General features: G+C 34.8%; 1 protein-coding gene across 1 annotated transcript in view; it reads right to left on the bottom strand.

The window, feature by feature from the left end:
• Nucleotides 1-13,670, bottom strand: part of DPYD (dihydropyrimidine dehydrogenase) — a 957,062-nt gene that overhangs the window by 685,603 nt on the left and 257,789 nt on the right. The window contains exon 7 of the mRNA XM_055585018.1: nt 8,014-8,095. Within this exon, the coding sequence (XP_055440993.1) occupies nt 8,014-8,095 (82 nt within the window). The remainder of the gene's footprint in view (nt 1-8,013; nt 8,096-13,670) is intronic.

The raw sequence follows: 13,670 nt of genomic DNA, 5'->3' as shown, positions 1-13,670 counted from the left end.
AGCAAAATGGCTGTCTGGGGAGGCCTTACAAATAGCTGTGAAAAGAAGAGAAGCAAAAGCAAAAGAGAAAAGGAAAGATAAAAGCATCTGAATGCAGAGTTCCAAAGAATAGTAAGAAGAGATAAGAAAGCCTTCCTCAGGGATCAATGCAAAGAAATAGAGGAAAACAACAGAATGGGAAAGACTAGAGATCTCTTCAAGAAAATTAGAGATACCAAGGGAACATTTCATGCAAAGATGAGCTCGATAAAGGACAGAAATGGTATAGACCTAACAGAAGCAGAAGATATTAAGAAGAGGTGGCAAGAATACACAGAAGAACTGTACAAAAAAGATCTTCATGACCAAGAAATCAAGATGGTGTGATCATTCACCTAAGCCAGACATCCTGGAATGTGAAGTCAAGTGGGCCTTAGAAAGCATCACTATGAACAAAGCTAGTGGAGATGATAGAATTCCAGCTGAGCTATTTCAAATCCTGAAAGATGATGCTGTGAAAGTGCTGCACTCAGTATGCCAGCAAATTTGGAAAACTCAGCAGTGACCACAGGACTGGAAAAGGTCAGTTTTCATTCCAATCCCAAAGAAAGGCAATGCCAAAGAATGCGAAAACTACCACACAATTGCACTCATCTCACACACTAGTAAAGCAATGCTCAAAATTCTCCAAGCCAGGCCGCAGCAATACGTGAACCATGAACTTCCCGATGTTCAAGCTGGATTTAGAAAAGGAAGAGGAACCAGAGTTCAAATTTCCAACATCCGCTGGACCATTGAAAAAGTAAGAGAGTTCCAGAAAAACATCTATTTCTGCTTTATTGACTATGCCAAAGCCTTTGACTGTGTGGATCACAATAAACTGTGGAAAATTCTGAAAGAGATGGGAATACCAGACCACCTGACCTGCCTCTTGAGAAACGTAGATGCATGTCAGGAAGCAACAGCTGGAATTGGACATGGAACAACAGACTGGTTTCAAACAGGAAAAAGAGTACGTCAAGGCTGTATATTGTCCCCCTGCTTATTTAACTTATACACAGAGTACATCACGAGAAACTCTGGGCTGGAAGAAGCACAAGCTGGAATCAAGATTGCCGGGAGAAATATCAATAACCTGATATGCAGATGACACCACCCTTATGGCAGAAAATGAAGAGGAACTAAAAAGTCTCTTGATGAAAGTGAAGAGGAGAGGGAAAAGGTTGCCTTAAGTTCATCATTCAGAAAACTAAGATCATGGCATCTGGTCCCATCACTTCATGGCAAATGGATGGGGAAACAGTGGAAACAGTGGCTGACTTTATTTTTGGGGGTCCAAAATCACTGAAGATGGTGATTGCAGCCATGAAAATAAAAGACGCTTACTCCTTGGAAGGAAAGTTATGATCATCTTAGATAGCATATTAAAAAGCAGACATTATTTGCCAACAAAGGTCCGTCTAGTCAAGGCTATGGTTTTTCCAGTAGTCATGTATGGATGCGAGAGTTGGACTGTGAAGAAATCTGAGTGCCGAAGAATTGATGTTTTTGAACTGTGGTGTTGGAGGAGACTCCTAAGAGTCTCTTGTACTGCAAGGAGATCCAACCAGTGCATCCTAAAGAGACCAGTACTGGGTGTTCATTGGAAGGACTGATGCTAAAGCTGAAACTCCAGTACTTTGGCCACCTCATGGAAAGAGTTGATTCATTGGAAAAGACCCTGATTCTAGGTGGGATTGGGACAGGAGGAGAAGGGGACTACAGAGGATGAGATGGCTGGATGGTACCACCGACTCAATGGACGTGAGTTTGGGTAAACTCAGGGAGATGGTGATGGACAGGGAGGCCTGGCGTGCTGGGATTCATGGGCTTGCAAAGAGTCAGACATGACTGAGCGACTGATCTGAGCTGAACTGAACTGAGGACCATTAAGACCTTACTTACTGTGGATAGACATGGAAAAGGGGCGGATAACCATCATTGTGAAGTAAGTAGCCCCATTGTACAAATGAGAACAAAGCAATAATAATTAGTGGAGTGACAAGCACAAGGACTCTTCCCTGTCTATGCTGGGGAACATGGTCAAATTTCCCTTTTCTAAAAGCCTTAAACCCTCAAATATTTGTCATTAAATCAATACTTATTCTCAGGAAGAGCAAGGAGACACATTCTCCGACGAAAGTTAAAATTTTGCTTGTATTATATCTTTGGAAATTGGATCAAGATGTGTAAAACTTAACTAAGATTAGTATTACATGACAACTACAGAGATCAAAACCATTCTGTGGCTGATGTAACTGTGAAGTCCTAACATTACTTGTTAGATATATACATATGATGTTAGCAAAGTCACATTAGGGGCATTTTGTTTGTGTTTTTGCTCCTTTACCCCTGTATTTTTTATACATTTATTATTTTTTCATCATGATTTTATTAGATATATATTTTAGAACTTATTATACCTTCCTCCAATGGCTTTAGCAATATATGCCTGAGTACTCAAACATCCCAGCTAAATTCAGAATAAAATTCATTTCACATTAAGCTTAGTGTAAGCTGTTTTGTTGTTCAGTCGTAAAGTTGTGTCCGACTCTGTGACCCCATGGACTGCAGCACATTACTCCCTTTTTTCTCCATTATCTCCCACAGTTTGTTCAATTTCACGTCCATTGAGTCATGATGCTACCTAACCATCTCATCCTCTGTCGCCCTTTTCTTTCAATCTTTCCCAGCATCAGTGTGTTTTCCAATGAGTCTTCTTTTCGCATCAGGTGGCCAAAAGCGAAAAAGCTCCAATAAGGAGCTTCAGCTTCAGCATCAGTCCTTCCAATGAATATTCAGGGTTGATTTCCTTTAGGAGTGACTGGTTTGATTTCCTTTCAGTCCAAGGAACGCTCAAGAATCTTCTCCAGCACCACAACTAGTAATAATTTCTCGGTGCCCAGCCTACTTTACGGTCCAACTCTCACATCAGTATATGGCTACTGGAAAAACAATGTCGTTGCTTTTTAATACACTGTCTATGTTTGTCATAACTTTTCTTCCAAGGAGCAAGTGTCTTTTAACTTAATGACTTCATTCACCATCTGTAGTGATTTTGGAGCCCAAGAAAATAAAATCTGTCACTGCTTCCACTTTTTCCTTCTATTTGCCATGGGAATGGGACAGGGTACCATGATCTTAGTTTTTTAATGCTGAGTTTCAAGCCAGCTAAAGTATAAGAATTATCACTATTTGACTAGAGGATTGAATATAATAAGCCCTGAGCCAAAGTTCCACCTAATATTCTGAGACCTGAAAAAATTTTCTTTATAAAACTGTATAGTATGTCCTCATATGTATAATGTTTTTAATATAGGATTAAGGTTTACAACATATTTGCCATGGAATTCTTTTTTGATATGAACTATGTGTTACCTGTTATTTAAAAAAAATAAAGATAACAATGTACATGCTCTTCACATTTTTCTGATACAAAATTTGGCTAAATAGACCAAGTATTTCCAGAATCTCTAACATATAAAAAAGATAAAATAATTTAAAAAATAAATTCAGCTCTCTTTGGAAACAAAATTATTGTGTTGGCTATGAATGCATATAGGTGGTCTCAGCTTCCAGTAGAGATAAGACATGACTTTATATTAGTTGTCAGTAACAAGCTATAATGACGGAAATGTTTGCTTCAAATAAATACAATGACAAATATGATGTAGAGAATTTACCAAGAGGTATAGTAGACATTTTTACTCAAATTATGAAGACAACTTCTTAAAAATTTAGTTTAATCAAAATAGAATTCTATGAAAATATTGAGAAATGACAAATATACATATTTTACACATATTTAGAAAAATTAAAATCTTTATGCAGATTTACATTTTTAGAATTTACAAAATAATTAGAAATATTATAAAGACTATAAAAGGAGTATATTTATATCTACCTAAATTCTGAATTGCAAGACAAACAAAAAAAGAGCATTCAGTCACAAAGATTAGTAACATTTTCAGACACAATTACAACAGAAGACTTTGCTAAAGTCCACCTAGGGTGAAATAACTGACAGTGTTTTATAATGACCTTTTATTTTAAAATAAAGAGCTTTACAAAAATGTAACAGCTTAGATGCTATTTCTTCCGAAGAATATTTCTTTATTACACTAGGAATGATCTTTTGCTGTGTAATCAGTTGAGAATATACTTGACAAGTTAAACATACTATATCCTGCTGATAGTAAAGTAAAAAAAATGTGAATTCTATCACAAGAATACAGAAGCACATAAAAATATTATCCTAAAAGCTGTTTTAAAAGGGAAAAACAAAACTGAATAATAATGCCAAAGAAAACATGTGGATGCTGATAAGAGTTTATTCAAGGGAAGTTATAAACTTTTAATGGTTTACCTACTCAACCTAGAAAGATAAAAATTAAATAGGAATGCAATTAAAAAGGTTAAGAAAGAATAACAAATAAGGGTAAGGATAGCAGGGGGGAAAAATAAAGATAGAGTCAGCAATTAATGAAGAAGGAAACATAAAAACCTGAGACTTGTTTTTTACAAAGAATACATTAATTAGAGGAACCACTATCTAGTCATATCAAAAAATGTTAACACACAATATATAAGTATTAAAATGTGAAAGTAAACACCATCACAGGTACAGATGTGGTATTTTACTGCATATTGAAATAGTATGGTAAATCTATGCTAATTAATTCAAAAGTCTCAATGAAACAGAAATTTTATCCAGAAAAATATATATTGACCAAATTAGCATGAGAATAAAATAGGTGGAGGGACTATGAAAAAAGTTTTTCAAAAGTCAATTTTCTCTTTCTTACAAAACACTCTGAGATAGCATAAGGATAAAAATTTAAAATTTAGCAAAAACATAAGAATCAAGACAATATTTTTACCAATAATAAAATAATTAAATGCTTCGAAGTTAATTTTTATAAAGTTAGCATAACTCTATAACCAAAATCTATAAAATAACCCCAAATCACAAATATAACAAAAAATCAAAATGAAGACTTTCAGTAGCTCTGAAACTCTACAAAGAAAGCAACAGAATCTGACTATTCTCTGTTGTATTACCAATTTTAATATTCAGTATATAAAGAAGTGAATGCAAAAGAAAATTTTTTTAAAACTCATAAAACAAATCTAGTTCTAGATGTACATATATAATAAAACATGATGCAAAATATATATTTCAGAAATGCAAAAATGAATATAACTCAATTTAAATGGGCAGTTAAAAATTTTAATATGCTTTTTTCATTAAAAAAATAACTACAAAAATGTTACTATTATATTAATAACTCTAGAAAAAGAAAATATTTATTCAGTATGATAAAAATGTTATTTCATAGGTCTGAAAAGATGCCATGTATTATCACATTTACAACATACTAGAAATTCCAGACAATGAAACAGTGGAAGAAAAAAGTATATATATATATATATATATATATATATATGTACATGTACATTGTATGTATGTATACATACATACAATGTACATATATATAATATACATACATACATACAATGTACAAATATAGTTTTATTGTGACACAATCTTTGTGTTTAAAATAAATCTTTCAGTTTAAAATAAATAAGAACTAATCTATCAGCTATAGATAAGAAATAAGTTGAAATTACTCAATAAGAAATTTAGAAGAACATAGTTGGGAGGGAAGATAATTAATTATGCTAAGCTTAGATATGATGAATGTATGTTATTTGGATGATAAATATGCTCATTAAACTACTAAGAATACAGAACTGGAGTTCAAAAGAAAGATGGTACTAGAAGAATCCTTAGTATATAACTTGGCCAAAGTACATTCTTAATAATTTTATCAAATAATTGAAACAAATCTAATAGAGAGAAAAAAACAGGTAATATCCAAGATAATGCTAGATCATGAAAGCTAAAAATACATACATACATATATAGATACATGTACATACATGCACAGTTACATACATACATATAAGAATATATCACATGCTGCCCAGGAGCCAAAGAGAATAAATCCAGAGAAAAATCCACTTCATTGCCAGTAAATTATTGTTGACTTTAAAATATAGTGTTAGCTGAGAGGTAAAAACATGAAGCAGGTTAAAAGAAGAATGTGGTGATGAGGAAAAGTGGTAACAAGAGTAGACCATTTTTTAAAAGATATATCCTTTCATGGGTAATTTTGATAAGTCATAAAAGATGAAAGTACTTCATCAGTGGATGCCAGTCCTCAAAGCTGAAAACGAATCTTGTTACTGTCTCTCTTCAGAATTGTACATAGAATTTATTGTTTACAAAGCAAGTTTGAATACTTCATTTCCTTCAAATTTTAAAACAACCTGAGTGATGGACAAGATAGTATTAACCTCCTCAATTCAGGTTCTAATTATTTCTTGATAATATAATAAATTCATAGGGTTTAAAATTCAAATGTACAAAATGATGATAAATGACTTCCTACACCTTCCCAAAGGCAATCTACACTACTGGATTATTACACATGTCCAGAGCACATATATGTTAGGGCATATATAAGCAGATATGTTTAAAAAAGTGGTAACAGATACTTTTCCCTTTGAACAAATACTGACCAAGGTGAAGGACATTAATTGACTTCATCAAGGTTATCTGACTATAAAATTAGGAAGAGACAAAACTGCAGCTGAAATGTACATTTTCTGGCACTCAGTGCACTGACTACTACTATGTCACCATGTCCCGATGAGTTTCCTAGTAAGAGTAATGGGTATGCCCTACTTTATGCAACATATCCAGTAAGGTAGAAATTGAATGCAATTTTATAATTATTTATAAGATGAATTTAGATGTGTCTTAAATTAATTTTTGATTTATCTTCAATTTCAAGTATCACCTAATATATTACTTTGAGGTCTCAATAATCATTTCCTTACTTAATGAGATTCAGGTAAGAACTTGCATTCAAAATGAAAGACATTTAAAGAACTTTTCAGGATATATTTATTTGAAGCAAGTAATCACCCTTAAATCTATTTTGAGCATTATTTTGAACAGTTTTCATAAAGGTGTGCACATTTGTATTTCATATTTGCCAGAACAGTTTTTCTTTGGTGATTGTATACACATTTCATCACCTACCACTGCCAAATAAAATTAATTATAAGTATAAAAATGCAAAATATTGTTATGAGTGTTTTTCTTTTTACTGGCTATTTAAATTTATATTTCTAAATGCAAGAATCATGAATAGTTTGCTAACCACTTTTCAAAAGTTTTTATATGTACTTACAACAATGTATTATGTAATTTACAATATTCCATTAATCTATGATTTTGTATCCGTCATGGAAAGGAAAAAGTTTTGAAAAAAAAATAGCAATAAATTTAGGTGAAGAGCCAGAATATATTCTTAAAAATAATACAAAAGAATGGAAATATCTAAAGCTATATCTAAAAGTAAAATGTATTGAGTTTTGATCATCTTTAAAAGAACAACACAATATTTATTTCACAAAACAAAAATACTGAATTGTTGCTTTCTACCTTGCTGAATTGCTGTTTATATTGAAAAAGGATTATGACGTTAACACTACTGACATTATGCATATAGTAAATAAAATAAACCTCTGTAAGAAATTTTGTCCCAAATTGTGTAATACAAATGTTTCCGAGTTCACATAACTTCCACAAAAAAAAAAAAAAAAAAAACGTGATTAAAGAATCCAAATCCTTCTATTAGCTGCACTGAACCCCTAAAGCAATTTAGGAATTTGTTTCTTACAGACAATTAATCACATGCAGGCGTGCCAGATGAGAACTATTGATTGCCCTTTTCCAGGCTAGTGGCATTCAGACAGTAGACAGACAAATGCCCTAAGCAAGGAGAAGCATCTTTCTGCTTCTGCCTGGTGTAGCTTTTAATTGTTCTTTCCTAAAGTGTGTGACATTTTGCTGTTAATCTTCAATACAGAGCTTATTCCTTTCTTTTAAAGCAATACATAAATGTTATGTTTTTCACTTACCTTTACACCAAGGTCTTTCATAAGCTCAATCTCAAAATTTACTACATCATATGGTAGCCGGAACTGAGGGATTTCAGAGGTACTAAAAAAAAGAGAGAGAAACATTTGTGGAAAAATCAGCAGTTTAAAAAATGCAACATGTGTTACTGATCAGTATTAAAGGAATAAGTATTTCTTCTAAGGGTATTTTCATAATGTATAAGATGCATGTGAGGAAATACACATTTTTATATGCATGACAAAATATGAATGCATTATTATAGAAACAGAAATTTATGAAAAAATAAAAACAATGAAAAACAAATACTTAGTAGAGAATCAAAAGCAATTCCTATACATTTAAGTATATCACAATATTTAGTTGATCTATTTACTAGCAATTCCATAAATGTCTTAAGAGAACAATATCTTAAAAAATAAAAAATTATTTGAAAGTATACAGTTTTTGATATGTACATCATACATATATACATAGGTATTCAATAACTATATAGAAAAGTATATATATTTTCTATATAATTATAGAACATGTATGTATGCGTGTGTGATATGCACACTAAAAACTGTATACTTTTATATAGGAAAAACTATATTGCAAAGCAAAAGAGTTCCAGAAAAACATATACTTCTGCTTCACCGATTAAGCTAAAGTCTTTGACTGTGTGGGTCTCACAACAAACTGTGGACAATTCTTAAAGAGATGGGAATATCAAACCACCTGACTTGCTTCCTGAGAAACATACATGCAGGTCAAGAAGTAACAGTTAGAAAGAGATATGGAACAATGAACTACTTCAAAATTCAGAACGGGGTATGTCAAGGCTATATATTACCACCCTGCTTATTTAACACATATGCAGAGTACACGTAAAATGCTGGGCTGGATGAAGCTCAAGCTGGGATCAAGATTGCCAGGAGAAATATCAATAACCTCAGATATGCAGATGACACGACCCTTATGGCAGAAAGCAAAGAAGAACCTGATAAAGAGTTCTCTTCATCAAAGAGCCTCTTGATAAAGGTGAAAGAGGAGAGTGAAAAAGCTGGCTTAAAAACAACTTTCAAAAAACTAAGATCATAGCATCTGGTCCTATCATTCATGGCAAATACATGGGAAACAATGGAAACAGTGACAGACTTTATTTTCTTGGGCTCCAAAATCATTGCAGACAGAGACTACATCCATGAAATTAAAAGACACTTGTTCCTTGGAAGATAAGCTATGACAAACCTAATTCAGTTCAGTTCAGTCGCTCAGTCGTGTCCGATTCTTTGCGACCCCATGAATTGCAGCACGCCGGGCCTCCCTGTCCATTACCAACTCTCGGAGCTCACTCAAACTCATGTCCATCGAGTTGGTGATGCCATCCAGCCATCTCATCCTCTGTCATCCCCTTTTCCTCCTGCCCCCAATCCCTCGTAGCATCAGGGTCTTTTACAATGAGTCAACTCTTCGCATCAGGTGGCCAAAGTATTGGAGTTTCAGCTTCAGCATCAGTCCTTCCAATGAACACCCAGGACTGATCTCCTTTAGGAGAGACTGGTTGGATCTCCTTGCAGTCCAAGGGACTCTCAAGAGTCTTCTCCAACACCACAGTTCAAAAGCATCAATTCTTCGGCATTCAGCTTTCTTCACATTCCAACTCTCACATCCATACATGACCACTAGAAAAACCATAGCCTTGACTAGACGGATCTTTGTTGCAAAGTAATATCTCTGCTTTTTAATATGCTGTCTAAGTTGGTCATAACTTTCTTTCCAAGGAGTAAGTGTCTTTTAATTTCATGGCTGCAGTCACCATCTGCAGTGATTTTGGAGCCCAGAAAAATAAAGTCAGTTTCCACTGTTTTCCCATCTATTTCCCATGAAGTGATGGGACTGGATGCCATGATCTTCGTTTTCTGAATGTTGAGCTATAAGCCAACTTTTTCACTCTCCTCTTTCACCTTCATCAAGAGGCTTTTTAGTTCCTCTTCACTTTCTGCCATAAGGGTGGTGTTATCTGCATATCTGAGGTTATTGATATTTCTCCCAGTAATCTTGATTCCAGCTTGTGCTTCTTCCAGCCCAGTGTTTCTCATGATGTACTCTGCGTATAAGTTAAATAAGCAGAGTGACAATATACAGCCTTGACGTACTCCTTTTCCTATTCAGAACCAGTCTGTTGTTCCATGTCCAGTTCCAACTGTTGCTTCCTGACCTGCATACAGATTTCTCAAGAGGCAGGTCAGGTGGTCTGGTATTCCTATCTCTTTCAGAATTTTCCACAGTTTATTGTGATCCACACAGTCAAAGGCTTTGGCATAGTCAATAAAGCAGAAATAGATGTTTTTCTGGAACTCTCTTTCTTTTTCCATGATCCAGCAGATGTTGGCAATTTGATCTCTGGTTCCTCTGCCTTTTCTAAAATCAGCTTGAACATCTGGAAGTTCACAGTTCACGTATTGCTGAAGCCTGGCTTGGAGAATTTTGAGCATTACTTTACTAGAATGTGAGATGAGTGCAATTGTGTGGTAGTTTGAGCATTCTTTGGCATTGTCTTTCTTTGGGATTGAAATGAAAACTGACCTTTTCCAGTCCTGTGGCCACTGCTGAGTTTTCCAAATTTGCTGGCATATTGAGTGCAGCACTTTCACAGCATCATTTTTCAGGATTTGAAATAGCTCCACTGGAACTCCTTCACCTCCACTAGCTTTGTTCATAGTGATGCTTTCTAAGGCCCACTTGACTTCACATTCCAGGATGTCTGGCTCTAGGTGAGTAATCAAACCATCATGATTATCTGGGTCATGAAGCTCTTTTTTGTACGGTTCTCCTATGTATTCTTGCCACCTCTTCTTAATATCTTCTGCTTCTTTTAGGCCCATATCATTTCTGTCCTTTATCGAGCCCAGCTTTGTATGAAATGTTCCCTTGGTATCTCTAATTTTCTTGAAGAGATCTCTAGTCTTTCCCATTCTGTGGTTTTCCTCTATTTCTTTGCATTGATCACTGAGGAAAGCTTTCTTATCTATCCTTGCTATTCTTTGGAATTCTGCATTCAGATGCTTATATCTTTCCTTTTTTCCTTTGCTTTCGCTTCTCTTCTTTTCACAGCTATTTGTAAGGCCTCCCCAGACAGCCATTTTGCTTTTTTGCATTTCTTTTCCATGGGGATGATCTTGATCCATGTCTCCTGTACAATGTCATGAACCTCCATCCATAGCTCATCAGACACTCTGTCTATCAGATCTTGTCCCTTAAATCTATTTCTCACTCCCACACTATAATCATAAGGGAATTCATTTAGGTCATACCTGAATGGTCTAGTGGTTTTCCCTACTTTCTTCAATTTAAGTCTGAATTGGCAAAAAGTTGTTCATTAACTGAGCCACAGTCATCTCCCAGTCTTCTTTTTGCTGACTGTATAGAGCTTCTCCATTTTGGCTGCAAAAAATATAATCAATCTGATTTTGGTGTTGACCATCTGGTGATGTCCATGTGTAGAATCTTCTCTTGTGTTGTTGAAAGAGACAGCATATTAAAAAGCAGAGACATCACTTGAATGGCAAAGGTTTGTATAGTCAACGCTGGCTTTTCCAGTAGTCATGTATGGATCTGAGAATTGGACTGTAAAGAAGGCTGAGCACCAAAGAATTGATGCTTTTGAACAGTGGTGTTAGAGAAGACTCTTGAGAGTTCCTTGAACAGTAAGGAGATCCAGCCAGTCGATCCTAAAGGAAATCAACCCTAAATATTCATTGAAATGACTGATGCTGAAGCTGAAGCACCAATACTTTAGCTGCCTGATAAGAAGATTATACTCACTGGAAAAGACCTTGATTCTGGGAAAAACAGAGAATAGGAGGAGAAGGAGAGACAGTGGATGAGATGGTTGGATGGAATTACTGACTCAATAGACATGAGTTTGAGCAAACTCCAGGAGATAGTGAAGGACAAGGAAGCCTAGCATGCTGAAGTCCATGGGGTCGCAAACAGCCGGACATGGCTGAGTGACTTAAACAACCCACTACCAGAACATATGCTCCCATGAGAACAGGCACTTTGCTTTATTCACCGTTGTAACTCAATGGCCTAAGGTAATGACCAGCACATAGTAGGAGATAAATAAATAAAAAATGAAGGAAGGGATGAAATAAGGAAAGAAGGAAAATCGGGAGAGAGGGAGCTTACCCTCAAGACTGCACACTGAGAAAGGTGATATGAGGACAGAAGATGGAATTTAATTAGAATAGTTACATCTCAAGTTTGCTGTATTTATAAAGAAAACCTTTTATTCTATATGTTCTCTTTTAACAAGAAAGTTTCAAAAGAAACTTTCCTTGTGGCCACAAATCTTTTAACAGTCAGTCAGTGGGAGTGCACAGATATCCTGAAAAAAAAATTATTCTTTTATGTTCATGTTTCTTTCATCTAAATGGAATTAATTAAAAACAACCTCCTTCCCTTCTTTTTAAAGCACAATTCTCATACTTTGAAAAAACTTTGCTTTAGTTTATTATGATACAGGTACCACATTTTAAATTTGTGTTACATCACACATGTTCTCAAAATACTTTCTGCGAATAAAACTATTTCACCTAAACCCTATTTCTTTATTGTCAGTCAACATGAAATGCAATAGACATAGTGAAAACATAACATCTAAATTAGCTAAGGCAAAGGATGTTATTATTCTAATTACAATATTTAACAAAAAGTCATAATTCATGTATATTAATTTTATAATAGAAAACAATCAGAAAGTATACATATATATACATATACATGTATACATTTGTATGTAATACCACATTCATATAACTTTGTTATCATAATATCGAGTCCTTTAAACTTTTTTTTTTTTTAAACTTTACATAACTGTATTAGTTTTGCCAAATATCAATATGAATCCGCCACAGGTATACATGTGTTCCCCATCCTGAACCCTCCTCCCTCCTCCCTCCCCATTCCATCCCTCTGGGTCGTCCCAGTGCACAAACTCACATACTGGTAGGGGAGAAGCCACAATTCAAGGAAAGCAAAACTGATTATTTTACAAATTTGTTGACACTATCGTGACACCATACAATAGGGATTAAGTCCTGGATAATTTTTACCCAACTTAGTGATGTTTTAAAAACTGGTTGTGATACTTGTGCACCAGGTTTAGAAGATTCTGTTTGGATGCAAAGGAAAAGGAAAGATAAAACTTGACATCACCTCTTTAAGCAATTGATTTCAAATACAAAGCTAATTTAATCTTTTTTAGCCACTTTGAAGATACAAGAGAATGAGAGGTATCTTTAAGTGAGAAAATAAATTAGTAGAAAAGTATTGCAGTGTGATTCTGGCTAAATTCCAGTGTCAGTTTTTATAATCTTGCAGCAGTGACACATGCTGCTACCATGGCACGATCCAAAGGAGACTGATTAAACACTTCATATTGTCCCTGGACTGCAAGGAGATCAAACCCATCAACCCTAAAGAAAATCAGTTCTGAATATTCATTGGAAGGACTGATGCTGAAGCTGAAGCTCCAATATTTTGGCCACCTGATATGCAGAACTGATTACTGGAAAAGATCTTAACACTCGGAAAGATGGAAGAAAGGAGGAGAAGGGGACAATAGAGGATGAGATGATTGGATGGCATCCCCGACTTGATGGACAGGAGT

Source organism: Bubalus kerabau, chromosome 6 (genome assembly GCF_029407905.1).
Source record: "Bubalus kerabau isolate K-KA32 ecotype Philippines breed swamp buffalo chromosome 6, PCC_UOA_SB_1v2, whole genome shotgun sequence".
In the NCBI taxonomy this organism is placed as follows: domain Eukaryota; kingdom Metazoa; phylum Chordata; class Mammalia; order Artiodactyla; family Bovidae; genus Bubalus; species Bubalus kerabau.
This window is presented reverse-complemented; position numbering and strand designations above follow the sequence as displayed.